We start from the raw sequence: 27,774 nt of genomic DNA on the forward strand, positions 1-27,774 counted from the left end.
CCCCCCGCCCCCTTATCCCCGCCCCCGCCGCAGCCGCAGCCTCCGGAGCCGTTGTGGGCCCTGTGCGGTGAGTGTCGGGCCGGGTGGGGGAGCTGGGAGGATGCGGGGGGGGGGGGCTGGGTGCTCTGTGCCGGGAATGTGTGTGGGGGTGCCCTGTCGGGGGGGTGGGGGGGCTGTGTGCCAGGGGTGCGGGGGGTGCCCTGTCGGGGGGGTGGGGGGGCTGTGTGCCAGGGGTGCGGGGGGTGCCCTGTCGGGGGGGTGGGGGGGCTGTGTGCCAGGGGTGCGGGGGGTGCCCTGTCGGGGGGGTGGGTGCTCTGTGCCAGGGATATGTGGGGGGGTGCCCTGTCGGGGGGGGGGGGGGCTGTGTGCCAGGGGTGCGGGGGGTGCCCTGTGGGGCTGGGTGCTCTGTGCCGGGGATATGTGTGGGGGTGCCCTGTCGGGGGGGTGGGGGGGCTGTGTGCCAGGGGTGCGGGGGGTGCCCTGTCGGGGGGGTGGGTGCTCTGTGCCGGGGGTGTGTGTGTGCCCTGGGGGTAGGGGCTGGGTGCTCTGTGCTGGGGGGTGCCCTGTGGGGCTGGGTGCTCTGTGCCGGGGATATGTGGGGAGGTTCCCTGTCGGGGGGGGGGCTGGCTGGCTGTGTGCCAGGGGTGCGGGGGGTGCCCTGTCGGGAGGGGGCTGGGTGCTGTGTGCCGGGGGTGTGTGTGTGCCCTGGGAGTAGGGGCTGGGTGCTCTGTGCTGGGGGGTGCCCTGTGGGGCTGGGTGCTCTGTGCCGGGGATATGTGGGGAGGTTCCCTGTCGGGGGGGGGGCTGTGTGCCAGGGGTGCGGGGGGTGCCCTGTGGGGAGGAGGGCTGTGTGCTGGGGGGGTGCGAGAGGTGCCCTGCAGGTGGGGGGGCTGGGTGCTCTGTGCCAGGGATATGTGGGGGGGTGCCCTGTCGGGGGGGTGGGGTGGGTGCTGTGTGTGCCCTGGGGGTAGGGGCTGGGTGCTCTGTGCTGGGGGGTGCCCTGTGGGTGGGGGCTGGGTGGTGGGGGGGTACGAGGGGTGCCCTGTGGGTGGGTGGGGGCTGGGGGTATGTGGGGGGTGCCCTGTGGGCTGGCTGCAGGTGTGGGCTTGGGATAGGGTGACCAGACAGCAAGTGTGAAAAATCAGGTTGGGGGTGGGGGGTAATGGGCCTGTCTTTATAAAATCAGGACATCTGGTCACCCTAGGCTGGGCAGCGGCAGTGGGCAGCTGTGCTGGTCTCAGGGTGAGGGCATTGGGGGGTGGGGCTGTGATGAAGTGGGAGTGTCTGCAGGGTGCTGGTGCCCTGAGTGCATAGCCCAGCGAGGGTGCTGGGGGTGTGTTTGTGCGTTACTAGTGTGTGAGGGCTGTTGTGTTTGGCGCAGCCCTGGGCTTGTGTCCCCCAGTCCCTGCCCCGAGGAGCCTACGTCTGCAATGCTGCCATCTCACAATGCCCTCTGCGAGACCCTGCTCAGCTCCATGAAGGGGGCCGGCTGCTGCTGCCCCATCCTGGGCCCCAGCGCCTCCATTTCACCCAGAGTCTGGTGCACTGGGCCCTGCAGGCTTCCTGGGCAGCTCTTGTGTGTTAAGGGGGCAGTGGCGAGGGGTTGCTGGGTGTCCCATGTATTGCACGTAGGCCTGTGTGAACCGGGAAAGGGTAAGTAAATCGGTTGGGGCTGGCAGCAGGGCAGCTGTGTGCGTGAGAGGCCCTGTTTCCTTCCTCTCAAAAATGACTCCTGTAGTCAGCCTTCTTGTGGGCTGTGGCGATGCCTGTGGGCAGTGCCCGGAGCCCATCGGATGCGGCAGCGTGAGGGCACTGGCTGCTTGCTATGACATTTAGCGTTACATGGAGGACTCGTTGATGGTGTCGGAGCAGGGGAGCTGCTACAGGCCTCTCGCTGACTGGCTGTAGTGGAGCTGCAGCTGCTCAGCCCTTTTGCAGGCAAGGTGAACACCATGGGCACTTCTGCACATGGGCACAGCCTTCACGCAATGAGCTCCAATGTTCTGTGCCCACAGACTGGCAGCTGCTAAGAGGCATTAGCTCTCAGCGGAGCGATAAAAGCTGGTTCGATTCCTCTTAATTACAGTCTGGCAGCGAGGGCAGGGTCCTATCCGCATGGGCCACTCAGAGAGGCCTCAGGAGAGAAGCGGGTGAAGCTAAAGGGGAGGAGGCGGGGCTGGCTGAGGGCACGGACAGCACTGGGCTCCCTGCCGGGCCAGTGCAGCTACAGAAGGGTTTGTTTTGCTGGAGGCACAGACCAAGCAGGCAGCAGCTCCAGATATTGGTGTTAAAGCTGCAGCCAACGTCTGCCTGCTGTGCGGAGCTGCTGGCCCTGGGCCGGTGAGTGACGGCCGGGCCACCCTGCTTTGGAGAGTGGGGGAACTGTCACCCCTCAGGGGTGTGCTCAGGCCTTGTCCATTTTCCTGGCACTGGTCAGCAGCCCGGGAGAGCAGGGCCCCAGCAGGAGAGTGGGCAGCAGGAGTCTCCTGAACTCTGTGTACTGAGATGTAGGCTATGCTGCCCTGGGCCAGGACTCTGGCCTGCCTTGCCAGTGCTCCTTTTGGGCATGGGCCGATAGCCAGAGCTCCGCAGGCAGGCGGCCCCGCTGTGCGCCTGGCCAGCCATGCAGCGCTGGGTGTGGATGGCAGGGCACACTCCCCCTGAAGCCTGACATCTGCTGGCTTGTCCCTAGTGTTATTTGTATGGGCCCCGGGTGCTACCCCCGTCTGACCCCGGCGGTCTTGGCTTGGCTTTGCTACTTCACCCTGCTGCACAGAACGGCCAGGCATCGCTGTGGCTGTGGCTGTGGCTCTCCCCCTGCTGCCTGGGGGTCGCAGCGCTCCTGACAGCGGGTAGCTGGTCAGGGCAGGGCAAACGCTGGGCCCAGCCAGCTCGGCAGGCCTGGCTGATCGAGAGGGCTGGTGGCCCCAAAGTAGCAGTCTGCGCTGGAGGTAGCTCCCGGGAAAGCTCTCTGTGAGGGGGTGCTGAGCTCTCGCACCCATCGGGAGGGGTGAATCCAGCTCTGTGACGCGCGCCCTTGTGCTGCAGTGTTAGCGGAGCCTGGGTCACAGCCTGCCTGGGGAAGGAGCCCTGCTCTGTGCACCTGCTGCTGGCCAGGGCAGAGGCCGCAGCGCAGTCCTGTGACTGCCACCTGCTTTCCTCCCTTAGCAGCTCCAGCCCCTGCACAAGCTGCGCTGTCTGGTGGCTAACCATAGATTCCCTGTTGGCTGTGGGGAAGGGTCTGACCTCTCTGGGGGTCTTTGTTTGAATATTCAATAGGTCCTTGTGAAAGCGTGTGGCCAGCACTGCTTTGAGAGGTCAGAGTGGTTGGGGGCTGTGCAAGCTTCCTCCACAGCCATTCTGCCAGTGCCCCTTGATCCTAACCTGCAGCCCCCCCGGCTCCTTCCCCCAGCTCTGCTGATGCCCCTGTCACCGAGTCCCCGGGTGCTGCTCTGGAACTGCTCCCCACCAAGCCAGGCAGGACTCTGGGGAGCCTCCTCTCCCTCGAAGCAGCCTGTCTGCAGGGCAAGAAGCTCACACGGCTTCACCTCCTGGGTCTCTCCTTGGAGCATTCAGCATCCTCTGCCCCTCCGTGCGCTTCCCACAGCAAGTCCGCCCAGGCGGGGTCCTGGGGAAGCCACGGGGTCCTGGGGAAGCCACAGGGTCCTGCCCCCCCACTTCGCAGTCAGACGTGACTCTCAGCCAGCCGGGAAAACAGAAGGTTTATTCGATGACAGGAACAGGGTCTAAAACAGAGCTTGTAAGTACCGCGAACCGGACCCCTCAGCTGGGTCCATTCCGGGGGGCAGCGAGCCAGACCCCAACGTCTGCACTTCACTCCTCGTCCCCCGCCAGCTCCAGACTGAAACCCCCTCCAGCTCCTCCTCTCTGCTCAGCTCCTTCCCCAGGCCAGGTCGTCACCTGATCTCTTTGTCTCCAACACCTTCCGTTGGCACCTTGCAGGGGAGGGGCCCAGGCCATCAGTTGCTAGGAGACAGAGTGCCAGGCATTTAGGTGCACTGGCCCTTTGCTCTGCTAGATACTTAAGAACTGCAGAGGGGACACTGAGGCACCAGCACAGAATTCAGAGGAAACATTAAGAACGTTCCCAGTTCGTCACAGCCCCTCAATCCATCTCAGAGATCCTCTCGCCTAGAGCCCTGGAGCTGCTGTGCGAGTGCTGCGAAGCAGGAGGCAGTGTCACCAACCCAGGCTAAGGCTGATTGGGGCTGCAGGCCAGAGGCCGGCGATAGCGCTGGCTGGGGGCTCTGCCTGGGAGGTGTTTCGAGCTCTTCCCTTTTGGTCTTAAATGTAAATGGTCTCAAGAGAGCCCTGGGGATTGGTTCCAGTGGTGCCGCTGGCCCAGGTGCTGTCTCCTCTGGCTCACCCCACGCCAGGTTAGCCAGTGTTCCTGCGGGGCAGGCTCTGATCCAGAAGGCTCTGGCTTATGCTGCTAGCCGAATGTCCAGCAAGGTTATCCCAGCCCTGCTGCAGCCGCACTGTCGCCAGGCTCTGATATGTGCCAGCTACTACCAGACAGGGGTTGTAGGCAGATGAAAATAGCTTTCGGGGGGGCTCTCTCCGCTCGTCGTATGTGGGCAGGTAACTTCTTTAGCCCACCAGTGCAGCCAGCCTGGCAGGGTGGAGCTCAGCTGCACCCAGGTTCTGCCTTGAATTAGCTCAGCTCTGCAGCCCAAGCTTTCTCCTGGACTGGTGCAGAAAGCGCTGGGTGGCGCTAACCAGGGCTGCTATGCGGAGAGAACATTGGGAATCACTAGGAAAGGGATAGATAATAAGACAGAAAATATCATATAAATCCATGGTACGCCCACATCTTGAATACTGCGTGCAGATGTGGTTGCTCCATCTCAAAAAGGTACATTGGAGTTGGAAAAAGTTCAGAAAAGGGTAACAAAAATGAGCAGGGGTGTGGAACAGCTTCAGTATGGGGAGAGATTAATAAGACTGGGACTTTTCAGCTTGGCAAAGAGACGACTAAGGGGCATATGCTAGAGGTCTATAAAATCATGACTGGTGTGGAGAAAGTAAATAAGGAAGAGTTATTTACTCGTAACACAAGAACTAGGGGTCACCCAATGAAATGAACAGGCAGCAGGTTTAAAACAAATCAAAGGCAGTATTTCTTCACACAACGCACAGTCAACCTGTGGAACTGTTTGCCAGAGGATGTTATGAAGGCCAAGACTATAACAGGGTTCAAAAAAGAACTAGATAAGTTCCTGGAGAATAGGTCCCTCAATGGCTATTAGCCAGGATAGGCAGGGATTGTGTCCCTAGCCTCTGTTTGCCAGAAGCTGGGAGTGGGCGACAGGGGATGGGTCACTTGCTGATTCCTGTTCTGTTCGTTCCCTCTGGGGCACCTGGCACTGGACATTGTCGGAACACAGGATCCTGGCCTAGATGGACCTTTGCTCTGACCCAGAGTGGCTGTTACTATGATTAGACCCAGCAGGTTGTTCTGGGCTCTGGACTCCATCTAGCTGCTAGTCCCCTTCGTTGGTTGCCAGTTCTGTTCCCAAACTGCACTGGGCGTCAGGGCTGGCGCTTGCTGCTGTGGGCTCTGAAGGGGGCTGCACAGATTTGCTGACAGGAAGCTGGGTTTTGTGTGCGCAGATTCTCTTGCTGCAGCCTTTTGTCCTGGTGCCTGTTTTTCCAGCCCCCTTGAGGCATTCGCTCTGCCTGTGGCTCGCTAGTGTTTGCATTCAAGCTGTTTGGTGCAGGTGTCTGGCTCGCAGAGCAGGTCCTGGCAGAGGTCACACTTGGCATCTCAGTCCCTGCTCTGCAGAGCATTTCCTGAGGCTCTGACAAGCTGCTTCTGTCACAGCAGCAACAAGGCACCCAACATGCTTCGAGCAGCAGCATTTCTCACTTTGCCGCAGTCCAGTGCAGGGATTCCAGAGGTTCTGTTGGCATCTAAGCTCACTTGCCTGCCTCCCCCTCCCCCTGTGCACCTGCTCCCTGGCTGTGCCTGGAGTTTCTCTGGTGCAGATTCAGCCCTGAGAACTGGAGCCCAGGACTGAGCTGCAGAGAGACTCAGGGGGCTGTGTGCTGTGAAGGGATGTGAACCTAATGACAGAGGAAGTAGTGCAGAATGTGGGCTGGGGAAATGGAGCCAGGTGGCTGCACAGACGTGGCCAGGGCATGAGCTCTTGCTTCCGAGGGCTGCCTGCCTTTTTTAGTGCTCCCCCTCTGCCCCCTCCCTGCGGGATCTGAGCAGCACCTCCTGCACCCCTGCGAGGCAGGGAGGCGTTAGCACCATGTGACTGAGGCCCAGAGGCAGGCAGAGTCCAGCTGAGCCAGGAGCTGCATCAGGTCCCAGCCCAGTGCTCTGTCCGCTAGGCCAGGATGGATAAAAATCAATTATTTTTTTATCAGATTTTTTTTTGATAAAATGCTTTTTGAGGAAAAAACCTATCTAAAGATACATTATAGCTCAAAGATATCTCCTCATGGAATCAGGTTTCAGAGAGGTAGCCGTGTACAGGGATTATAAATTCTAATTCTACAGTATGAGACAATATATTCATGTCATGTTTAAGAAAAGTTTTGTAAATGAGTTCCAATAGTTCACGGATTAGGGACCCAATCTTGTGGGGTTCCAGGGGCTTCTGTATCGATTATTTAGGTTAATCTTTCTATCTACCCAATGGGACTCAGTGCTCAGTCTAGAAGATACCTTCAGAGATGCTTAGTTTTGCACTTCTCACACTGTGGATTTGTGTCTCCAGAGGTAACATGCTTGTTGTGACGGAGCAGGGAGTGGGGCAGATTTGACCTGGGAATGTTGCAGGGGAGTTACATTGGGGATGGGGGACTTCCCTTGAAGGAAGCTACCTAAGCCAGGAGGGGGGTTGGGAGAGGTGACACTTTCTGCCTGGGAGACTGAACAAAGGGAGGAGGAGCTGGGGGAGGGGGACATAGCTGCTGGAAGACTTTTGGTTTGGCAGTTTGGGGCTGGATGGTGCAAGGCAGGGAACCCCAAGCTGGGGTCTAAGCTCCCTGCCCCCCCAGAAGGACTTGACTGAGGGGTCCTGGCTGTACCTATGAGCTCTGTTTTAGACTGTGTTCCTACTGTCCAATAAACCTTCCGTTTTACTGGCTGGCTGAGAGTAACGGTGAATCCCAGGAAGAGGGGTGCGGTGCCCTGACTCACCCACACTCCGTGACACTTGTTAACAGCAAAAATGTTTTTAAATTAATATATAGAGGTTTAAAATAACAGACCTCAACCCTATGGTCCCTCTGCAAGTTTGTGTACAGAGTCAATCCCTTACCTCTCTCTAAAAGTGCAAAGTCTCAAAGTTCAATGACTAGAAGATTGTTGGGGGCAGAATAGATCTGGACAGGGAGGAGAAGTCTGGAGAAAAATGTGTGAAGGGAGGGACAGGCAGTAGAAACAGAAGTGAAGCTGTTTGAGCAGCATATTCCAGAAGTCTTGAGGTCTTTCCGAGTGTAGCCGTGGTTGATTTGAGATCTACCAGACCATTCTCTCACCAGAAGGGAAAACCTATCCTGGCAGCAGGCGTAAAAGAGACCCAGTCTGGGTCTCCTCTATCTCTGAGTTGGGAAGAACACGTATGACGGTTATAACAACCAACAAGAATGTGCTTTTATGTAGAAATCCATGATTGAATCGAGTCTTCCTGTCAAGTGATTTAAATCAAATCCACCCCGCACTAGACCCTCTCTGACTCTGAGCTAGCTCCACAACACGGGTCTCCTGCTCAGCATTGGCATGTGCTGCCCAAGCTGCTCTTCTGCCCTCCTCACCCTGGGCCATGCCCTGCTGGGGCGGGCCAGACTCAGCCGTGGCCTGGGATGGGGCAGGGGAGGGGCCACGGCATTAGCTGCCAGAGGACAGTGGGTCCCACCCTTTGTGGTTGGGAATAACCCCTCACCCAGGTCAGTGTGCCTGAGTCTGGAGACGGGCACGCTGCTTTCAAAGCTCCGAGCTGCTCTGAGGCAGTTCTCCGGCTTGGTACCCAGGAGCCCAGCCTAGATCCATGTTCCCCTCTGGCCTCAGGATCTCCCCAGACAGCAGCAGCATGGAACGGGCAAGGCACCAGGCTAGTGAGGCGCAGGTAGCAGACGCTCCAGGGCTGGGAGCTGAGCCGAGACCCCAAGGGGCAGATGTTGGCAGTGGTGATTAGCCATTGGAGCTCCTCCCCGGGCCCCCACGTGGAGCCTGTAAACCCAGACTGGATCTTTCCAAGCGCTCTGTTCTAGCTCAGCCAGGGGTTACAGGCTGGCTGAGACTGATCCAAGTCACACAGGAGGGCACTAGGCCATAATGGTCCCTCCTGGCCTTGAAATGGCTCTGCTGCAGCTCGGGGCGTCTCAGAGCGGGAGGCGCTGGAGCTCTCGGGGATGGGGGGGGGGGAATGATCTGAAACCCCCAGGCTGGGGAAGGGTGCAGGTACTAGAGGCTCCCCCCCCCCCCCGACTGGCCCCCAGGAGGTGATGGGGAGCCCTCTCCCTTCAGCAGTGAGCAGGCATTGAGCAGCCTCTGATTCTGGCCCACTCGCCAGCCAGAGCAGGTACACAGAGGAAGCCCCGAGCAGTTTCCCAGGGCCTGCGGTGCTAAGGCCAGGGCAGCCCCCTGCGCTGCAGCTGGATCAGGACCGCTGCTTGCACCCCACATGGGGCTGGGTACAGGGAGTCTAATCTAGCGTCAGCATCTGGCCCAGCGAATCCCTGGGCTGGGGTACAGCCTCTCCTCGCGGGCTGTGGGAGGAGCAGGCCTTGCTGCAGGGGGGGGCAGGGGCAGGGGTGTCTAGGGATACGGAGCCCCCTCGGGATGCCCATAGGGGGTCAGTGCCCCCAGGACTCGCAGCGCCTCGCTGAGGTGACAGGATTAGGATTTCAGATGCCGTAAATAGGCTGCGTTTTGGAATTACAGAGAGTTAGAGCAAAGCTGCTTATTGGCACTTCCCGCAAAGCCTGGCTGGGAAATGGTGCTGTGGGGGCTTAGTATCCCCCGTGGTGATGACAGCCCCCTCCTCCTGTCCTGTGATGGGATTAAACCACCTCTCGCTAACTGCAAACCCTCCCCCCCCCTTTGTATCTAAGGCACTCCCAGGCCCTGCTGTCACCCCGCAGACTCCTCCTTGTGCTGCTGGTTTCCTGGTGCTCTGGTCCAGCCAAGCAGGGACTGCCAGCCCTTTCACTTCTGTTTGGGTTCCTGCTTCGGGCACAAGCCCACACCAGCAGCCTTTGGGCTGCAAATCAAGCAGGGTGGCTTCAGCTGCAAGCAAGGTGCTTTTCTTGGAGCTGAGCAATCCTCCCCGTCCCCTCGGCGTGCCAAGCCCAGGTGCTGGGAGCTGGTATTCCTGCCGGTCTCAGGTTGTTCAGGCTGTCAGAACGTTGGGATTCCTTGGTTCCCAATGTGCTGTTGCAGTTTATTAAAGTTGCGGTTCAAGGCAGGGCAGCAGTACAGAGGAGACGCCCTGTGTCCTGCTTGGCTCTCAAAGGCCGACGTGATGGGGGGTGGCTGGGCCAGATTTGGTGTGACCTGGTGCAGGGGCCACGGGCTGTAGAAAGTTATGGTGTTAACAGTTGCAGTTTCCACAACAAAATTGCAGGCCATGATTTTCTTCCAGCTGTACTTGTTTGTAGATCCCCAGGCTTCAGTGCTTCCTGGGCGGATTTGTGGCTGTGTCCATAGGTACCTGTGCTGCATTCCTCTCTCCTGCCTGTTCCCAGCCCTCTGCTGCAGTGTGTGACGCTCTCCTGTCTGCACACCCGGGCAGGCAGCGCAGCAGCAATGGGTGTGACTGCCAGCAATTCGCTGGGGCTCCTCAGGGTTGCCTGGGATCATCCCTTAGCGCTGTCTCTGCAGCTGGGGAGGAGCGCTTGGCTGCTGAAGCTAGGAGAAGGGGGCAGGTTTTGGTGTCCATCTGTCTCGGAGTTGTGATGGCTGTAGCTTTGTCCAGTTCGCTCCTCCTGCGGGGGCCTGGCTCTGTGTGTGGCTGATGTCACAGGCGTGGGATTAAGATAGCGAAGGACCCAGCAGATTAGAGCGAGGAGGCTGCGCATGAGGTGGGGCGCTCGAGGGGGCTCATTTGGTGGAGAGCAGCCGTGTTAGACCTGCTGCCGCTCGCTGTGTCGCTGCCTGACAGCTGAAGCTGGCCGTGGGTTTCTCTCCCGCCCCCTCGATGGAGCGGGTTTATTTATTGCAGCTGAGAGAAGGGTATTTTCCAGGCTGGGCTGGAGGCTGCTGAGAAGGAAACTGCTGTGCTCTGGACTCTGCCTGGCATTTCAGCCTGTGACTCAGCAGGCTGTGCAGCTGCCCTGCTTGGGAATCGGGCTCTGCTCTGGGGAGGAGACCCCCCCCCCCGCCCCACTCTGCTCTGCTCTGGTGGCTGAGAAGATAATAGCCTGATCTGGGCCTTCCTCTCAGCACAGCTCCGGGACCACCAGGCCTGCGCACGGACTCCGCTTGCTGTGGCATTGGCAGGCACTGACGCCACCCAGGGCCGTATGTATCTGAGATGCCCATGCTGGGGAGGGCATCTGGTATGGACTGAGACCTCACATGCCCTGTGAGGGTGAGGCATGGGGCAAGTGACTTAGGTCAGGAGGCCTTGTTTCTGTCCTGGGTTGTTTTGGGGTCTTGTCCCTGTGCCTGCTGTCCCTCCCCCTTCCCTTCCACCGGCTGGGGATTGCATCTACATACCTTGGAGATTCTCAGCTCAGACCCCCCCCCCCCGCCCAGGTCCTCCTCCATGCCAGTCTCTGCATTCTTGATGGCTACCGAGTAATGCTTAGATTCCTGGTGCCAGGGAGCCTGTCAGTGGATCAGAGGGAGGAGGTAGCCGGCCACACCAGGGGCCCATCATCTCTGGAATTGCCTGCCTCAGCTGTCCGGTAGCAGATCTCCTAGTTAGTCTGGGGTCCCAGGTCTGGCAGGAAAATGCTCATAACTCTGTGTGTGATTGGGGGGTGGGGGTGGAAAGTGCTCGAAGTGCTTTGGATGGGCTGTAAATCTCTGCCTGCTGATGTCCTAGCCAGGGGGAGGATCCCCTGGCCCCACGCCTCTCAAGCTGGTGAGCAGCTTGTAGCCTGAAGCATGAGGGCCGAGAGCTCCTGGAACATTGCAGCTGCTGCTGTGATTGATGCTATAGAGGGTCCTTGGCCATCCACCTGCACAGGACAGGGCGACGTTAGGTGGCTCAGGGCCACAGCACAGTCCGTTAGGTCGCCTGCAAGGTGCTAATGGGCCTAGAACCCGGTCATTCGTTTTGCTGTAGCAGAGTGGCCAGAATGTGCCTTATGGCGCCATGCCGGGAACCCAGCCTCCTCCTGATCCCTGTGAAACCCACTGTTGTCCCCTCGCTGTCCCCGCAGTCAGCTGCAAATAGCAAACAGGCCTTGTGGTGTCCCAAAGTTGGGGCGGGCAGGGACTCCAGAACATCTAGATCCTGTCCTTTGCCAGTGCCAGAGCATCAGGGCATGGATAGAACAGGGCAATCCTTGAGTGATCCACCCCATCAGCTGGTCCCCGGTTCTGGCAGTTGGGGACCCCTAGCGCAGGGGGCTGGGTCCCTGACCAGCGTGGCTACTAGCCATTGGTGGACCTGTCCTCCAGCTCTTCTGAGTGAGGGAGGCTGCGGCTCTCTAGGTCACCAGGGACAGAGCTCTGAGCTCACTGAGTGCCCCACTGTCATGTTACACGGTGGGGTGACTAGCCTGGGGGCCTTCTCTGGACCCTTAGTCTGTCCCTCTGGCCCCGCACAGTGATGGTGCTAGGTGCACTGGGGTCCCACCTCTTACTGAGTGGCCCTGGTCTCTCATCTCCCTGCTCCCCAGAGCTCTGCTCCTCGTCGTCCTCTGGATCCTTGTGACTTGTTCAGAGTCCTGTGACCAGCAGGACTCGCTGAGGGAAACACCAGCCCTTTATGTAACAGCATTAGAATAGATCTGGGGCGGCTGCCCTTGCCATCTGACTCTTGCTGCACGTTGAACCAGGCTCTGCCTGAAAGGTGCAGTTAGTGCAAGGCCCACAAAGGGGGTGTGAGAGCAGGTTAAATTGCCCTCTAAATGGTCATAGCCTGGTACTTGTCTAGGCTGCTTCTCGGTGCCACGGTGCCTGGAAGAGGAGGGAACCTCTTCACTGGGGCTCCTTGCCAGGTGTTCAGCCCCTGAAAGGGTGGGGCAGGCAGGGGCACCACGGTGCTGGCCCTGGGCCTGAGCTGCCTTTGCTGTCTGCACTGCATCTTGTTGCTGATGCGAGTGCATGGGGGGTGCCAATGTGTGCGGTGCTACCCAGCATGCCCCTGGAGCCTGGGGGAGGGGAGGGAAGTTTGGGGGAGCTGTGCAGTGGGCTTTGCTGGTGGGGCAGGCGGAAGGGTCCCCTCCCCCCCCCCCCCCCGACCTGCTCCGTGCTGTGATGGTGCAGGCCTGGCTGGCTCTTAGCAGTGGGCAGTTGAGCCTGGTGCAGGCTCAAGCCCAGGTTGGCATGGAGTGTTCCTGGCTGCCCAGTCTGAGAAGGGGCACCGGGGGTGGGGGGGAGGGAAGGAATCGAGGTCTCCAGACACCTGCTCACAGTGGGCTTGGTCAAGGAGAGTCTGAGCAGAGAGACTGAGGGCAATAGGCCCCCGGTCCCGGACTCACAGGTGCGGTGCCTGGCCCCAGCTTTGGAACAGTGTCTCTAGGGCAAACCCTGCAGTGGGGCTGACCCCCGAGGGGTCTTGCTCTGCCTTGGGGTAGCCACCCAGCCTCACCCCCTCCTTGGACTGGGCCTCTGGCCCTACAGCCCCTCACTCTGCTCTGCTTATCCCACTGACAGAGCCTGAGGGAGGGGCCAATGCACCTTGTGCTGTGTGGGCAGTGACGCGCATGCCGTGCTGTGAAAAAGCTGGTTCTGAACCTCGCACACAGCACAGGCCGCCCTGAGGGGAGCCTAGGAGCATCGTCTGGGCTGGTCGACCAAGAGCCCAGCCGAGCTGCAGTGACCCCATGGTTCCAGCCCTGGCTGTCCATCTGACCACCTTGGTCAGACACTAGGTGAGAGCCCTGGCTCCTTCCAGCAGCCAGCACTTTCCCCAGCCTGAGACCCATGGGGGTAAGGCTGTAAGTCTCCCCTAGGAGAGGCAGGAAAGTCCACTTCCCTCTGGGTCCCTGGCTGCTAGGTGTCAATGTCTAGGCAACTGGCTTTGCCATTGTCTTCTCAGCTGCTCCATTGATATGAGGCTACGGTCTGGAAAGCTGGGCACCGCCCACCTGTGTGTCTCAGCCTGCCTGGGGAGCACACAGTGGGCAACAGTGCAGAATCTGGGGGAAACTGGGGCACAAACAGACCTAATAAAAATATTACCAAATATTCCCACTTCGTCACACCCCCTTCCTGCTCCTAAGGGTGGCCCCAGCCCAAGGAGGAGTATTGCCCGATGGGAAGCTGGCACTGCAGCTGTACTGCACCTGGGGATAAACGGGGGCTTGCGTCTCTCGCCAGGACCGAAGGAAGCACCCACTCCGGTGTTTCTGGGTGTGTGCGTGTGTGTGGGCATTCCTGGGAGCTGCTGTGCCCTGAGGAGGGGTGTGTGGTATGCAGGGGCTGTGCCGGGCAGCTGGGAGCTCTGGGTGCCTAGGCTGCGTGGCTGACACTGGCTGGGTTTCAATGAAGGTGTTAAATCCCCTGGGTGGTGCCATGGTGGATGCTGCGCTGTGGGGTTTCAGCCCTTCTGGCCGAGGGTGCAGCTGTGTTTGTAAATTACTTGCAGGAGAAAGTTGGACTGAACCCAGGGCAGGGAACAGCACTGGCCCTGCAATGCCAGTGCCAGCCCAGCACCATGTCACGTGAGTGGGGCCAGCTGATGCTGGGAATTAGATGGGATTTCCCAGAATCCCTGTGGCAGCAGGCCCAGCTCCTGCTGCTGCTGCCTGAGAAATGAGCCCCGGTGTTTACAAGAAGGGGCGTTGCCCTGCTGGGGGCTGGGCAGTACCAGGTCCCTCCTGCTCCTGGCACAGCAGCTCCAGCCTGGAGAGCTCTGCCTGCCAGTCCCTGGACACAGCCAGCACTCTGTGGCCAGCCCTGTGCAGCACAAGCAGGGAGGGAGCCCGGGAGATGGTGCTGGCCACCGGTGTTCTGGGTGGGGTGTACTTTGGCTTTAGCTCCCAGGCCTGCTGGCATGGTGGCACCCCTTCTGTTTCACTGCATGCCAACCTGTCATGGCAGGAGCCTACGTGAAACCCAAACAGGGGACATGGGAATGCTGATATAATGCTGTGTAAAAAAGGAGCAGCCTGCACCTGCCCTCGCCATTAACCCCATGGGTGCCTCAGTTGTAGCTGCGGGCACGCTGTGCAGCCGGCACTGTTGGGCTGTAGTCACCACTACTGGAAAGAAGAAAAATGGGCTTGTCCTTTGCTTCTATGTGCTGGGCAGAGTGGCCTGGGGCAGGGGGGGAGCCCTGTGGCGACCAGAGTCCCTGGGGGGGACGGCTGGGGTCCCTGCAGTGGCGGGGGGGTCCGGGGGCAGGGATATGGGCAGAGGGGAAGTTCTGTGGGTGGGCGAGCGGAGAGGAGCCTTGTGGGGGGTGAATGGGGGCCCTGTCTCCCTGGAAAAGCCAGAGGAGATTCACTAAGTGACTGGAAAACAGGCAGAGTCATTGCCAGCTGTTGAGTGAAGGAGGCCTGCGTAACAGCCCCGGGCTGGGCATGGGGGACACTCTGTTTAATGAGGCAGCACCCCTGCCCCTATGGCGGGGGGCTGTGAGCTCCCACACTCACGCTCTGGGACTCATCCTCTGAAGTCAAACTAACAAGCCAGAGCAGACCCAGCTGCTGGGGAGGGCTGAAGGAGCTTTCCTGCAGCGGGCCAGGCCCAGCCCTTCCCTGACTCTTTCATGTAGGCTGGGGTCTCTGGCCGGGCTAGCCCAAAGATGGTGTCCTGGGTGTGTGCTGAGTCCTCGGGGCTTCCTTGCGGAGCATGTCTCTGCCTGGGGCCCTTCCTGCCCATCCTGAGCTGTGGCTGCCCAAGGTGCTTCAGGTACCTCTGCACAGCCTGTGCAGCAGCCTCCCCAGCCCAGCTTGGGCTAGTGCTTGGAAAACGGCTGTGTAGACACACATTGAGTTCGACTGGGTCTCAGAAACCCCCTGAGCCCCGCTCTCCTTCTGGGCAGTGCAGGCACCTGCCACCCTTGCAGTCACAGGGCACCCCGAGTAGTGTGACCAGATGTCCTGATTTTATAGTGGCAGTTGTGATATTTTAGGGCTTTGTCTTATATAGGTGCCTGTTTAGCCCCTGACCCCATCCCGATTTTTCACACTATCTGGTCATCCTAGCCCCAAGGCAGCCCCCTGACAGCCAGATCTGGCACATAGGGCCTTCCATTTGGCCTGCCAGGCGTCAGCAGCTCCGTCCTGCTCCTTGCTGCAGGCTCCGCTGTAGGGCCAGCCCGGCTCCAGCACCTGGCCTCCCCTGCCCAATCCCGGCTGCTGTTCCCTCTGTGCGCCGTCGGAGGACGCTCTGCAGCCAGGAGGGAAGGGGGCTGCCAGGAGCATGGAGCTGAGAGCCCTGTGGGGAGCAGGGAGGAGCAGCTCGCGCATGGCGGTTGAACAAAAGGCTCTCCCCAGATCCTCTGGCCCTGGTGCCTCCCGCCAGGCGCCCCCTTTCCCTCCGAGCTGGCAGGTGCCAGGGCTGAGCCTGGGTGGGAGCAAGGGGGCCTCAGGCAGGTCTGGAGCCTGGGCAGCGGAGCGGGAGTCAGTGGCTGGGGGCCAGGGCAGGCCCGGAGGCAGAGCTGAGCAGTGGGGCCCCAGTTGGAAATGGGGGCTGGGCCAGGCTCCCCCCGGGCTCTGCGGGGCAGACGCCGGCCCTGCCGCTGCCCCACACCCGTCTCCGGCCTGGCCCGATCCAGCCGGAGCTCGGGAGGGGAAGCTGGCGCTAGGCCCTGGTTACCGTGGCAACGGAGCTACAGGAACTGGGTCAGCCTGCTCCCTAGCAGAGACTCTGCTGCCAGCAGGGCCCACCTCATGGGCGGGTGACGTGGGCCCCCTGAGTGAGGCTGGGGGGGCGGGGAGGCAGCTGTGGGGGTGCGGGGGGGCAGCCGGGCATAGGGCGATGGGTGGGGGGAGGGGCTTCCAGTCCTGTCAGCTCCGAGAAGGATGGGTCCAGGGGGCTGCCTGGGAGGCTGGGCTTTGGGGGGCCCCTCAGGCTGTGACTGGCTGGCAGTGGGGGGACTCAGGAGCAAGGCCTCTAACGCCCCCTCTGTGTGTTTTCTCCCCAGCACTGAAGCGGCAGTGAGCGCCTGGGAACATGTCCCACGAGAAGAGCTTCCTGGTGTCGGGCGATGGCTTCCCCACTCCAAGCCCTGCCTTCCCTGGGCAGCAGCCTCCTGCCCCGCCAGCCTACGCACAGCCCCCCTACCCGGCAGCACCCTATCCACAGCCCCAGTTCCAGCCAGGACCTTACAACCAGCCGGGCTTTCCGCAGGGCCCGTACCCTCAAGGGCCTGGGCCGTACCCACCGGCCCCGTATGCTCAGGGGCCATATCCACCGGCAGGCGTGTATCCTCAGGGGCCATATATGCAGCCGCCATACGCCCAGCCACAGCCCATAGTCTCAGAGGACCAAGGCTGTAAGTGACATTGCTGCTCCCGTGGGAGGCAGGGCAGGGGCAGTGGGGAAGGCATGCTTGGGGGAGCTGCCCCATCCCCCTCTAGAGCTGAGCGAGACTCGAACCCTCCCAGCAGTCAGGCTGCGTTCTGCCTGCCTGGAGTCGCAGCAGGTGCTGCCGGTCCAGCTGGGGGCCTCTCTCCAAAGTCTGCTGCAGCTGGTGGTGCCCTCTGACCTGCTACCATGCAGCGCTCCCAGACTCCTCCTGGGGCTCCCAGCTCTCCCCCCATGTCTGCTCTGCGCCTGCTGTGGCCCTAGAGATAGTACCTGTGTCCACTCTGCAGCTGGGCCTCAAGGGTGGGGTGAGCTGCCAGGAAATGGGGTGAAAGATGCAGAGTCAGCCCCATCCCTGGGGGGCCAAGTGAGGGGGTCTGGGTTATGTGGTGGGCTCTGGCCATAGAATCCTAGAATCTCAGGGTTGGAAGGGACCTCAGGAGGTATCTAGTCCAACCCCCGGCTCAAAGCAGGACCAAACCCAACTAAATCATCCCAGCCAGGGCTCTGTCAAGCCTGACCTTAAAAACTCCTGAAGAAGGAGATTCCACCACCTCCCTAGGGAACCCATTCCAGTGCTTCACCACCCTCCTAGTGAAATAGTGTTTCCTAATATCCAACCTAAACCTCCCCCACTGGAACTTAAGACCATTGCTTCTTGTTCTGTCATCTGCTACCACTGAGAACAGTCTAGATCCATCCTCTTTAGAACCCCCTTTCAGGTAGCTGAAAGCAGCTATCAAATCCTCCCTCATTCTTCTCTTCTGCAGACTAAACAATCCCAGTTCCCTCAGCCTCTCCTCATAAATCATGTGCTCCAGCCCCCTAATGATTTTTGTTGCCCTCTGCTGGACTCTTTCCAATTTTTCCACGTCCTTCTTGTAGTGTGGGGCCCAAAACTGGACACACTACTCCAGATGAGGCCTCACCAATGCTGAATAGAGGGGAATGATCACGTCCCTCGATCTGCTGGCAATGCCCCTACTTATACAGCCCAAAATGCTGTTAGCCTTCTTGGCAACAAGGGCACACTGTCGACTCATATCCAGCTTCTCGTCCACTGTAACCCCTAGGTCCTTTTCTGCAGAACTGCTGTCTAGCCACTCGGTCCCTAGTCTGTAGCAGTGCATGGGATTCTTCCGTCCTAAGTGCAGGACTCTGCACTTGTCCTTGTTGAACCTCATCAGGTTTCTTTTGGCCCAGTCTTCTAATTTGTCTAGGTCCCTCTGTATCTTATCCCTACCCTCCAGCATATCTACCACTCCTCCTAGTTTAGTGTCATCTGCAAACTTGCTGAGGGTGCAGTCCACACCATCCTCCAGATCATTAATGAAGATATTGAACAAAACCAGCCCCAGGACCAATCCTTGGGGCACTCCGCTTGATTACTGGCTGCCAACTAGACGTGGAGCCGTTGATCACTACCTGTTGAGCCCGATGATCTAGCCAGCTTTCTATCCGCCTTATAGTCCATTCATCCAGCCCATACTCCTTTAACTTGCTGGCAAGAATACTGTGGGCGAACGCATCAAAAACTTTGCTAAAGTCAAAGAATAACACATCCACTGCCTTCCCTTCATCCACAGACCCAGTTATTTCATCATAGAAGGCAATTAAGTTAGTCAGGCATGACTTGCCCTTGGTGAATCCATGCTGACTGTTCCTGATCACCTTCTTCTCCTCTAAGTGCCTCAGAATTGATTCCTTGAGGACCTGCTCCATGATTTTTCCAGGGACTGAGGTGAGGCTGACTGGCTTGTAGTTCCCTGGATCCTCCTCCTTCCCTTTTTTAAAGATGGGCACTACATTAGCCTTTTTCCAGTCATCCGGGACCTCCCCCGATCGCCATGAGTTTTCAAAGATAATGGCCAAGGGCTCTGCAATCACATCCACCAACTCCTTTAGCACCCTCGGCTGCAGCGCATCCGGCCCCATGGACTTGTGCTCGTCCAGCTTTTCTAAATACTCCCGAACCACTTCTTTCTCCACAGAGGGCTGGTCACCTCCCCATGCTGTGCTGCCCAGTGCAGTAGTCTGGGAGCTGAACTTGTTTGTGAAGACAGAGGCAAAAAAAGTATTGAGTACATTAGCTTTTTCCACATCCTCTCACTAGGTTGCCTCCCTCATTCAGTAAGGGGCCCACACTTTCCTTGACTTTCTTCTTGTTGCTAACATACCTGAAGAAACCCTTCTTGTTACTCTTAACACATCTCTTGCTAGCTGCAACTCCAAGTGTGATTTGGCCTTCCTGATTTCACTCCTGCATGCCTGAGCAATATTTTTATACTCCTCCCTGGTCATTTGTCCAATCTTCCACTTCTTGTAAGCTTCTTTTTTGCGTTTAAGATCAGCAAGGATTTCACTGTTAAGCCAAGCTGGTTGCCTGCTATATTTACTATTCTTCCTACTCATCTGGATGTTTTTTTCTTGCAACCTCAATAAGGATTCTTTAAAATAGAGCCAGCTCTCCTGGACTCCTTTCCCCGTCATTTTATTTTCTCAGGGAATCCTGCCCATCAGTTCCCTGAGGGAGTCGAAGTCTGCTTTTCTGAAGTCCAGGGTCTGTATTCTGCTGCTCTCCTTTCTTCCTTGTCAGGATCCTGAACTCGACCATCTCATGGGCACTGCCTCCCAGGTTCCCATCCACTTTTGCTTCCCCTACTAACTCTTCTCTGTTTGTGAGCAGCAGGTCAAGAAGAGCTCTGCCCCTAGTTGGTTCCTCCAGCACTTGCACCAGGAAATTGTCCCCTACACTTTCCAAAAACTTCCTGGATTGTCTGTGCACCGCTGTATTGCTCTCCCAGCAGATATCAGGGTGATTAAAGTCTCCCATGAGAACCAGAGTCTGTGATCTAGTAACTTCTGCCACTTGCCAGAAGAAAGCCTCGTCCACCTCATCCCCCTGGTCTGGTGGTCTATAGCAGACTCCCACCACATCACCTTTGTTGCTCACGCTTCTAAACTTAATCCAGAGACTCTCAGGTTTTTCTGCAGTTTCATACCGGAGCTCTGAGCAGTCATACTGCTCTCTTACATACAATGCAACTCCCCCACCTTTTCTGCCCTGCCTGTCCTTCCTGAACAGTTTATATCCATCCCTGACAGTGCTCCAGTCATGTGAGTTATCCCACCAAATCTCTGTTGTTCCAATCACATCATAGTTCCTTGACTGTGCCAGGACTTCCAGTTTTCCCTGCTTGTTTCCCAGGCTTCTTGTGTTTGTGTCTAGGCACTTAAGATAACTCGCTGATTGTCCTGCTTTCTCGGTCTGAGACAGGAGTCCTCCCCTCTTGCACTCTCCTGCTTGTGCTTCCTCCCGGTATCCCATTTCCCCACTTACCTCAGGGCTTTGGTCTCCTTCCCCCAGTGAACCTAGTTCAAAGCCCTCCTCACTAGGTTAGCCAGCCTGCTTGCAAAGATGCTCTTCCCTCTCTCTGTGAGGTGGAGCCCGTCTCTGCCTAGCACTCCTCCTTCTTGGAACACCATCCTATTGTCGAGGAATCCAAAACTTCTCTCCGACACCACCTGCGTAGCCATTCGTTGACTTCCACAATTTGACGATCCCTACCTAGGCCTTTTCCCTGCACAGGGAGGATAGACGAGAACACCACTTGCGCCTCAAACTCCTTTATCCTTCTTCCCAGAGCCACGTAGTCTGCAGAGATCCGCTCAAGGTCGTTCTTGGCAGTATCATTGGTGCCCATGAGGAGAAGCAGGAAGGGGTAGCGATCTGAGGGCTTGATGAGTCTTGGCAGCCTCGCCGTCACATCGTGAATCCTAGCCCCTGGCAAGCAACAGACCTCCCTGTTTTCCTGGTTGGGGCGGCAGATAGATGACTCAGTTCCCTTGAGGAGGGAGTCCCTGACCACCACCACCCGCCTCCTTCTCTTGGGAGCGGTGGTCGTGGAACCCCCGTCCCTAGGACAGTGCATCTCATGCCTTCCAATTGGTGGAGTCTCCTCCTGCTCCCTTCCCTCAGATGTATCATCTACTCCACTCTCCGCATTAGTACCTGTATCTGCATTGCTGGTACATGGACGCGCCTCTTTCTTCTTCTGGAGGTCACATGCTGCCAGATTTCTTCACTGTCCTTCTGTGAGTTTTCACAGCACATGGGCTGGTGCTGTGAGAATAACTCAGGATCCAGACCTAGGGGAGACAGGGAAGCCAGTTAACCTGGTGCAGTGTCTGTGTAAACTGGTCCCTAGACCCCACTTTGCAATGAGATCTGTGATGGCCCCTGTGACTCCTGGGCCTGGTGGGGCAGTGGTAACACTCCCAGTCTGAACTCTCTGGGCCCCTCCATCCTGCACAGGGTCCGGGGGTCTGAGTGAGCGGTGGGTTGGGGACTGAATTGGTGTGGCTTGGCCAAGGTCACAGGAATCGCTGGGGCTCAGTGCTCTCTGCCTGCTCACTCCCTGCTGCTGCAGCCCCGAGGGCTTTTCTGCCCTGGGGACAGCAGCAGCTGCTTCCTCTGGAGAAGAAGGGGGAGTCTCTTGCTTACAGCCCTCTTGCACCCTAAGGAGAGACGAGGAGACTCCTGCAGCCTCCCCTCCCTGGGGCAGGTGAGGCCTAGCCACGAGCCAGGGCCCTGTTTCCTGCTGGCCCTCCACCATTGGGGAGGGGGGCAGGGTGGGGTCTGGCAGGCTCTCACCTTCGCGCTGGCATCTCCCACTCTGGAGGAAATGCTGAGCTCCCTGCAGTGACACCTCTTAGCTGCCTGCAATTCCTCCCTGTGGCTGAGCTGCAGCTATGGCAGCTCCTCTCCTTTCCTCTCCTCCCCCCCCCCAGCTGGTGGGGAAGACAGGCTGGGCATGGGGGGCAGCCCCAGGCTTCCTCCAGCCTCTGAGAGGCGCAGGGTGTAGGCTCCTGCCTCCCCACACCGGTGCCCTCAGGTGGGCCGTGGCGGAGTCCGAGCAGGAAGGATGTCCAAGTGCTGGCATGGCAGGCATGGCCATGCTTCTAGTCAGCTCTGCCCACTGCACCCAGCCCTGCCTGACCCCTCTCACCTGCTGTTCTTCTTTCCCTGTGTGACACTGGCACCGCAAGATGGAATGAGCCCTGTCCGTGTGCCCTGGAGACCTGGCACCATGGCCACCAGAGTTGGTGAGCTGCCGCTTCTGGGGCATAGCCAGGCCGTGATCTCCCCAGGGTTGGGGCTGGAGATGTGGAACAAGGTGCTGCAGTGTGTGCAGTAGAGCCCAGCACCCATCTGGCCCGGGGCCCACTCCCCTGGAGCTTAGTTCTTCCTGGGTGCTGGGCTGCTCCTGGCCGGGCTGGGTGGAGGGCTGAAGGGCTGTGCACCAGCTTCTGCCTTACTCCCCCTTTCTCTAGCTCCGCTGCACAGTAACTACCATGAGGACGGGCCGCCCTCGTACTACGACAACCAGGACTTCCCCATCACCCACTGGGACGACAAGAGCATCCGCCAGGCCTTCATCCGCAAGGTGAGGGGCTCCCAGTGCACTGGGGCAGGGGCCAAGGGCCTGTGATCCCCACTAGAGGAGGTGGGAGTGGCCCTCTCTTTGCATGGGGGCAGGGGGAGAGGGGACCTGACCTCACCATGTCATGTGCTCCGCCAGGTGTTCCTGGTGCTGACCGTCCAGCTGAGCGTGACCTTGGCCTTCGTGGCCATCTTCACCTTTGTGAAGGGCATGAAGGGCTTTGTGAGGCGCAACGTCTGGATGTACTACGTCTCCTACGCCGTCTTCTTCATCTCGCTGATCGTGCTGAGCTGCTGTGGGGAGTTCCGCCGCAAGTACCCCTGGAACCTGGTCGCCCTGGTGAGCGCCAGCTTGCGGGCCCAGCACGGCTCTCGCAGCCCCACCGCTGAAATCCCCTCGCTTGGGGTGACAATCTGGGGCTGGGAGGGGCCCTCTGCTCTGGGGCAGGCTGGCGTTGCTCTTCCCACCCATCGTGCTGTTCCCTGCGCTGCTCCTGCCCGGGGGAGAAGTGCGAGGACTGACCTCATCCCCGTACGACTCCCCTCCCTGACGGCATGGCCAGGCTCAGCGCTGCTGTGTGCTGAGCACTCCAGGGAGTTCTCCCGACCCAGCTGCTTACGCGGGGTGCTTGTACCCCTCACCCCATGGTCTCGCGCCACCTTCCAGGAGTGCTGAGCTGCGACAGCCCTTCTGGGGTGGGGCTGGGCAATGCAGGGGATGTTGAGCCCAGGGAGGCACTAGGAGGCGCTGTGCTGCTGGCTCTGGGGTGGAGTCCCATAGGGGCGCTCTCTTGAGTCAGCACTGACCCCAAGTGCAGCCCCTAGGTCCTGAGCACAGAGCCAGTAACAGCCCCATGGCCACAGTCCCTGGTGGATCTGGGGTGCCAGATTTCATTACACTTGCTTCCAGCTGAACATGGGGCTAGTCATCCTTTCTCGTCCCTTTGGCTGGGCGGGAGCTGGCAACATGGGGCAGGGGGTGGAGACCCCTTCTCACTGCCCAGCCTGGAAGGCTGATGGCCGTGTGCTACACTTTTAGCAGGTGGCCGTTCCCTCCGGCGAAGGCTGTAAACCCTTCGTTCCCCGTTCGCCCCAGCTGGACACTCTCCAGGCCCCGCCCCTCCTGGGGTTGTAGGTTTCCAGCTCGGGGCTCCCCGGTGTGTGCTGCAAAAGGGTCCCAGGGGAATGAGGCTGTTGTGGTGCCAAGGGTTTGCAGCTCGGGGCTGGATGGTGGTGCCCAGGCGGCTGCCCTAGCAGCCTGGGGCACCCCTCACCCGGGTGCCTGCCCAGCCCTGGCTCTGCTCGGCCTGCTCATCCCCCCCTAACACATGTCCCCTCTCTCCAGTCCATCCTGACTGTCAGCCTCTCCTACATGGTGGGGATGATCGCCAGCTTCTATGAAACGGACGCCGTCATCATGGCCGTGGGCATCACGGCCATCGTCTGCTTCACCGTTGTCCTCTTCTCCCTGCAGGTGAGAGGGGCTGGGCTCCCTCCCCGCCAGCGCTCGATGGCTGGGCTGGGAGCTGGCTGCTGGGCCACCCAGCATGTCTGGGGGATGAGGGGTTGTCTGGCATCTGCCTTCTCCAACTGTGAGAGTGGGGAGCCGAAGCCCCAGGCTGCCCCCTCCTGGGGACATTGCTAGCTCTCTGCCTGGGGCCCTGGCACCTGTGGGTCACTGCCCAGCTGTGCCTCCTGTCTCAGCCTTAGCCAGACACCTGCCATTGGGAGTCGGTCCCTGCTGCAGTAGCTTCCCTGGCACCGTCTGGGCCTTCATGCTGCCAAGGGGTTGATGCTCTGGAGCCCTTGGGCAGGTACAGCACCCGCCCGCTGACGTCTCCACATGCTCAGGCTGTGTTGGGTGTGGATCCTGCTTTGTGGGAACAGCAGCGTCCCTGGGAGCTGGCCACGGGGTTGGCAGAACCCAGGTGCAGCCTGCGAGCTGCCTGTGCTGGTTCTCGGGGAATTGGCCCTCGGACCCAGCTGTGCTGTAGCCTTGCCTGGGGCTGGGCAGCCGGCCCGTGTCTGGGCTCCTGGGGGAGCTGCCTGGAAAGCAGAAAGACCTGGGCTCCTTTCAGCTCCTCCAGCAGGCAGAGCAGTGCTGGGGCCAGGCGCAGGCCCAGCCACGCGGGCAGGGGCTGGAGACCCCACGTGTGACACCCCGATGGCCCGTCGTCCTCTCCTGCAGACCAAGTATGACTTCACCTCCTGCCGGGGCGTGCTGATCGTCTGCCTGGTGGTGCTGATCCTCTTCTCCATCCTGTGCATCTTCATCCGGAACCGCATCATGGACATCGTCTACGCCTCGCTGGGAGCCCTGCTCTTCACCTGTGTGAGTGTCTGCCGGGGCAGGGCGCTCCTGGGGGTGGGGGCAGCGCCACCCCACTGTCTCCTGCAGATCCCTGCCCAGCGTGGGGAAGGCCTGGGCTGGAGCTGAGTGGGCAGGAGCCAGGGCGCTCAGCCTAGGGGCTCGCCAGGGCCTCAAAGGGGACAGCTCTGCCTGACGAACCCCTCCCCCATGGGCATCTGGCTGCCTCACCACAGCTGAGAAACCAAACCCTCAGGGTCATGGGCCCTGCGCCCCTCGGGCCTTAAAATCCACCCTCTCCAGCTGCTGGTCTGCTATGCCCACCGTATCCCTGTGCCCCTGGGTGAGCGCGTTGCTGGAGGGTAGCCTGGAGCTGTGCGGTGGGGACCGCTCTAGAACTGGCGGTAACTTCAGACCCTCATCTCCTGCTCCTGCCTAGTCCCAGCTGGAACCTGGCTCCCCCTGCCTGGGGTGAGGGTGGGCATCAACATCAGGTCCCAGTGGCAGCTGTGGGACCAGTCATCACGCCTGGATAAACACCCCTGTTCTTGAGATGGCCCCTTCCCACCCACCAGCAGCAGCGGCCAAGTCACAGCTCTCGCTCACAAGCCAGCACTGGGACCCGTGCCCGTATCTAGAGTCGGAGGGGCGTTGGAGACTCGGCTCAGAGAGGGAAGGAGGGCTTGGCAGGGCGGTGTCAGTGATGGCCAGGGACAGCCCTTCCCCTTGGATCACCCAACCCCCAGTGCTCTGCTCCTGGGCATGGCACTGTCCATGCCCCTCCATCCTGGCAGCATTTCCAGAGCACCCCCATGTGCAGGGGGCAGAGGCGCAGCCTGGCATGGACCATCCCTCCTGCCATGCCATGCGCTGTGAGCCCTGGGTGTGCAGGATGGGGGGCTGCATTCTCCCCCTCAGAGCTGCTGGCAAGGCCTAGAGCTGGGTACCTGGGCATGGTCCATGCTGAACGTGTGCTGCTGCGGCAGGCCTGGTGCCAGAGCTGGCACCCTGCTCCTGGATGACACCCCACCCCCCTCTCTTGCAGTTCCTAGCGGTGGACACTCAGATGCTCCTGGGGAACAAGCAGCTGGCCCTGAGCCCGGAGGAGTACGTCTTCGCCGCCCTCAACCTCTACACGGATATTATCCAGATCTTCCTCTACATCCTGGCCATCATCGGCCGGGCCAAGGACTAGCACGCGCACGTCCGCTGCTGTGGAGAGTAGGGTAACCTCCTGCCCCTGTGCCAGCCTCAGCTCACTGTGTCACTGCCCCCGCCCCCAGCCCTGCTCCCCCATAGCCATTTGGTGTGGTGTTGGTTCTCGTGTTCTAGTTAGTTTGACCCATGGTCCCCTCACCAGCTCTTCGGGAAGGACAGTGGGGCTGGGGGCAGCTGAGCTGCAGTGGGCTCATGGTTTTGGAAGGACCTGCCCTGGGCCATCCTGGGGTGGGGGACACTCTCCATCCTTCGGCTGCCTGTGCTGCGTGGGGCCGAGCGCACAGGGGGCAGTGCGGGGGGGTGTAAATCGCTTTGCTCTGCACCATGTCAGGAGCTGCTGTCTTGCTTCAGGGAATGTCGCTGCCTGGTTGTGTCCCAAGCATGCTGCTCCCGCCCTCTGGCAGCCCCCATCCTCCACCACGGAGGTGCCCAGCTCCCTGGCAGCCAGGGGCAGCTCCTCTCAGCTGTCACTAGCCAGCTGTGTCCCCAGCCTCCCAGCGGTGAATGGATTGAACCCCCCCCCGCCCTGCCCCCAGGGAGCTCTCTGGCCCCAGGCGCTGCACTCTAGTGGCAGTGCTGCCTCACGCAGGCAGATCAGGCCTTTAGTGAGCTGACCCCGGAGAGCTTCAAAGGCAGGCTCCATTAGCGCCTGGCCCTGGAGATCTGGCATGCTGGGCGGTGCCTCTGAAGCGCAGCCCCCACCGGGCCTGGCAGCACCTGCCTGCATTCCCTGCAGTTGGTCATGAAGATGTTGGAGACCCTGAGCCGGTGGTGGTGGCTGCTCCCTGGAGTGCCCTGGTGTGCAGCCCCCTTGAGACTGCTTCCCGAGGCGCTATGCGTGGCTGGCCCGGGGCTGAGCACAGGGATCTGCCCAGTTCCCCTCCCACGAGCACCTGGTCACAGCCCTGCCTTCCCTTTCCATGCAGCCCAGCTCCCCCCTGCTCCGGGCGCCGGAGGGCTGGGTCCCGGGGGCCCTGTTGTTCTGTATGTGACTGGCTGCTGCTGTTAATAAAGCTCTGTTTAGATGTGAGACCAGCGCCTGTCCAGACTCTCCTTTCCCCGGCCCAGCCCTCTCCTGGGGCGCCCCCTGCAGGAGCAGCATCTGTGCTGCCCCTGCCCAGGGGCCTGGCTAAGCAAGGAGAGACCTGGGTGAGGCTCGCCCTGCCTGGGCCTGCGGAGCAGCGCTGGCGCCCCCTGCTGGGCAGCCCAGAGACAGCTTCGCCATCCCCTCCACACCCCAATCCCTGGGGCCAGCGGGCTGCATTCCTGGAGCTGTGCAGGCCTCTCCCGCCCCCTGGGCCAGCTCCCTCGGCAGCTAGACACTGAAGAGAGCAAGGGGCTGGCTGAGGAGGTTCTCGGCCTATAGCAGGGTTACTAGCCCTTGGGCTCCGGGCACCTCTGGGCCGGGCGAGAGGACTTGTGTCTGCCCCACGCACCTGGGGCAATCACGGGGCTAGTGGGGGCCTTCTGCACTGTCTGGGCCCGGGTGTGCTACGTGATGCAGCCAGCGGAGAGGGATCGATCCCAGAGCCCCTCCCGCCCCCTGGAGCAAGGAAGGCCCTGACAGACCCTGGGGCCATGTAGGGGCAGGGGTATAAAGCCATCTCTGTCCCAGCAGCCCCCAGGCCCTGACCACACATACAGTCTCCAGGTAGCACAGGCGGGCCGTGAGCACTGCTGAGCTGCCTGGACTCCAGGGGCAGGAGGTTCTGGGGTGTGGCCCTTGCACTGCTGCATGCTGCCTGGCTGTCCCTGTGCCCTGAGCCCAGTGCCACTCCGCACTCAGCTGTATAAACAGGATGTCCTAATAAAGTGAGAATGTACCAAGCTTTGGGCTCCTCTCGTCCTTCCTGGGCTGGGCTTTCCTGCAGCTGCTGCTCCGCCTTGCTGCCCTGTCTCCTAGGCATGTTGAGACAGTACCGAGGGTCATGAGGCCTCTCCCCACCGCCCACCTTAGCATGTCCCTGCCTGCTGTGGGTCAGTCTCTGAGACCCACAAATGCTGCCTCCCAGGCCCCGCTGGCTCTGTACAGGTTAGCGATAGGCACACGCCAAACCCCGAGGCATAGGACTGGCAGGGACTCGAGAGGTCGTCTAGTCCAGTTCCCTGCACTCCTGGCCTGACGACTATCTAGACCATGTGTGACAGGTGTTTGTCCAACCTGCTCTTAAACAT

The 27,774-nt window shown here is 60.0% G+C and overlaps 1 protein-coding gene across 4 annotated transcripts; it reads left to right on the forward strand.

Moving 5' to 3' along the window:
• Nucleotides 1-27,427, forward strand: GRINA (glutamate ionotropic receptor NMDA type subunit associated protein 1). 4 transcript variants are annotated; one of them, XM_045005177.1, is made up of 7 exons: nucleotides 1-67; nucleotides 16,248-16,598; nucleotides 21,965-22,077; nucleotides 22,213-22,413; nucleotides 23,419-23,547; nucleotides 24,262-24,405; nucleotides 25,427-27,427. In XM_045005177.1, exons 2-7 carry the CDS (start codon nucleotides 16,277-16,279, stop codon nucleotides 25,574-25,576), a joined length of 1,059 nt encoding a protein of 352 aa, XP_044861112.1. In that variant the 5' UTR covers nucleotides 1-67; nucleotides 16,248-16,276; the 3' UTR covers nucleotides 25,577-27,427. The 4 variants fall into 4 exon arrangements, with proteins under 4 accessions (XP_044861112.1, XP_044861111.1, XP_044861113.1 ...); XM_045005176.1 differs by lacking the exon at nucleotides 1-67 and adding an exon at nucleotides 10,056-10,498; XM_045005178.1 differs by lacking the exon at nucleotides 1-67 and adding an exon at nucleotides 15,978-16,001.
• Nucleotides 27,428-27,774: the final 347 nt, after the last annotated feature.

Source organism: Mauremys mutica, chromosome 2 (assembly GCF_020497125.1).
Source record: "Mauremys mutica isolate MM-2020 ecotype Southern chromosome 2, ASM2049712v1, whole genome shotgun sequence".
Classification (NCBI taxonomy): Eukaryota; Metazoa; Chordata; order Testudines; family Geoemydidae; genus Mauremys; species Mauremys mutica.

Bases quoted from the DNA above. Each gene is read 5' to 3' on its own strand.
- GRINA (XM_045005177.1), top strand. From the start codon at position 16,277: ATGTCCCACGAGAAGAGCTTCCTGGTGTCGGGCGATGGCTTCCCCACT. The intron at 23,548-24,261 runs GTGAGAGGGGCT...CCTCTCCTGCAG, and splicing joins TTGTCCTCTTCTCCCTGCAG to ACCAAGTATGACTTCACCTC. The intron at 24,406-25,426 runs GTGAGTGTCTGC...CCTCTCTTGCAG, and splicing joins GAGCCCTGCTCTTCACCTGT to TTCCTAGCGGTGGACACTCA.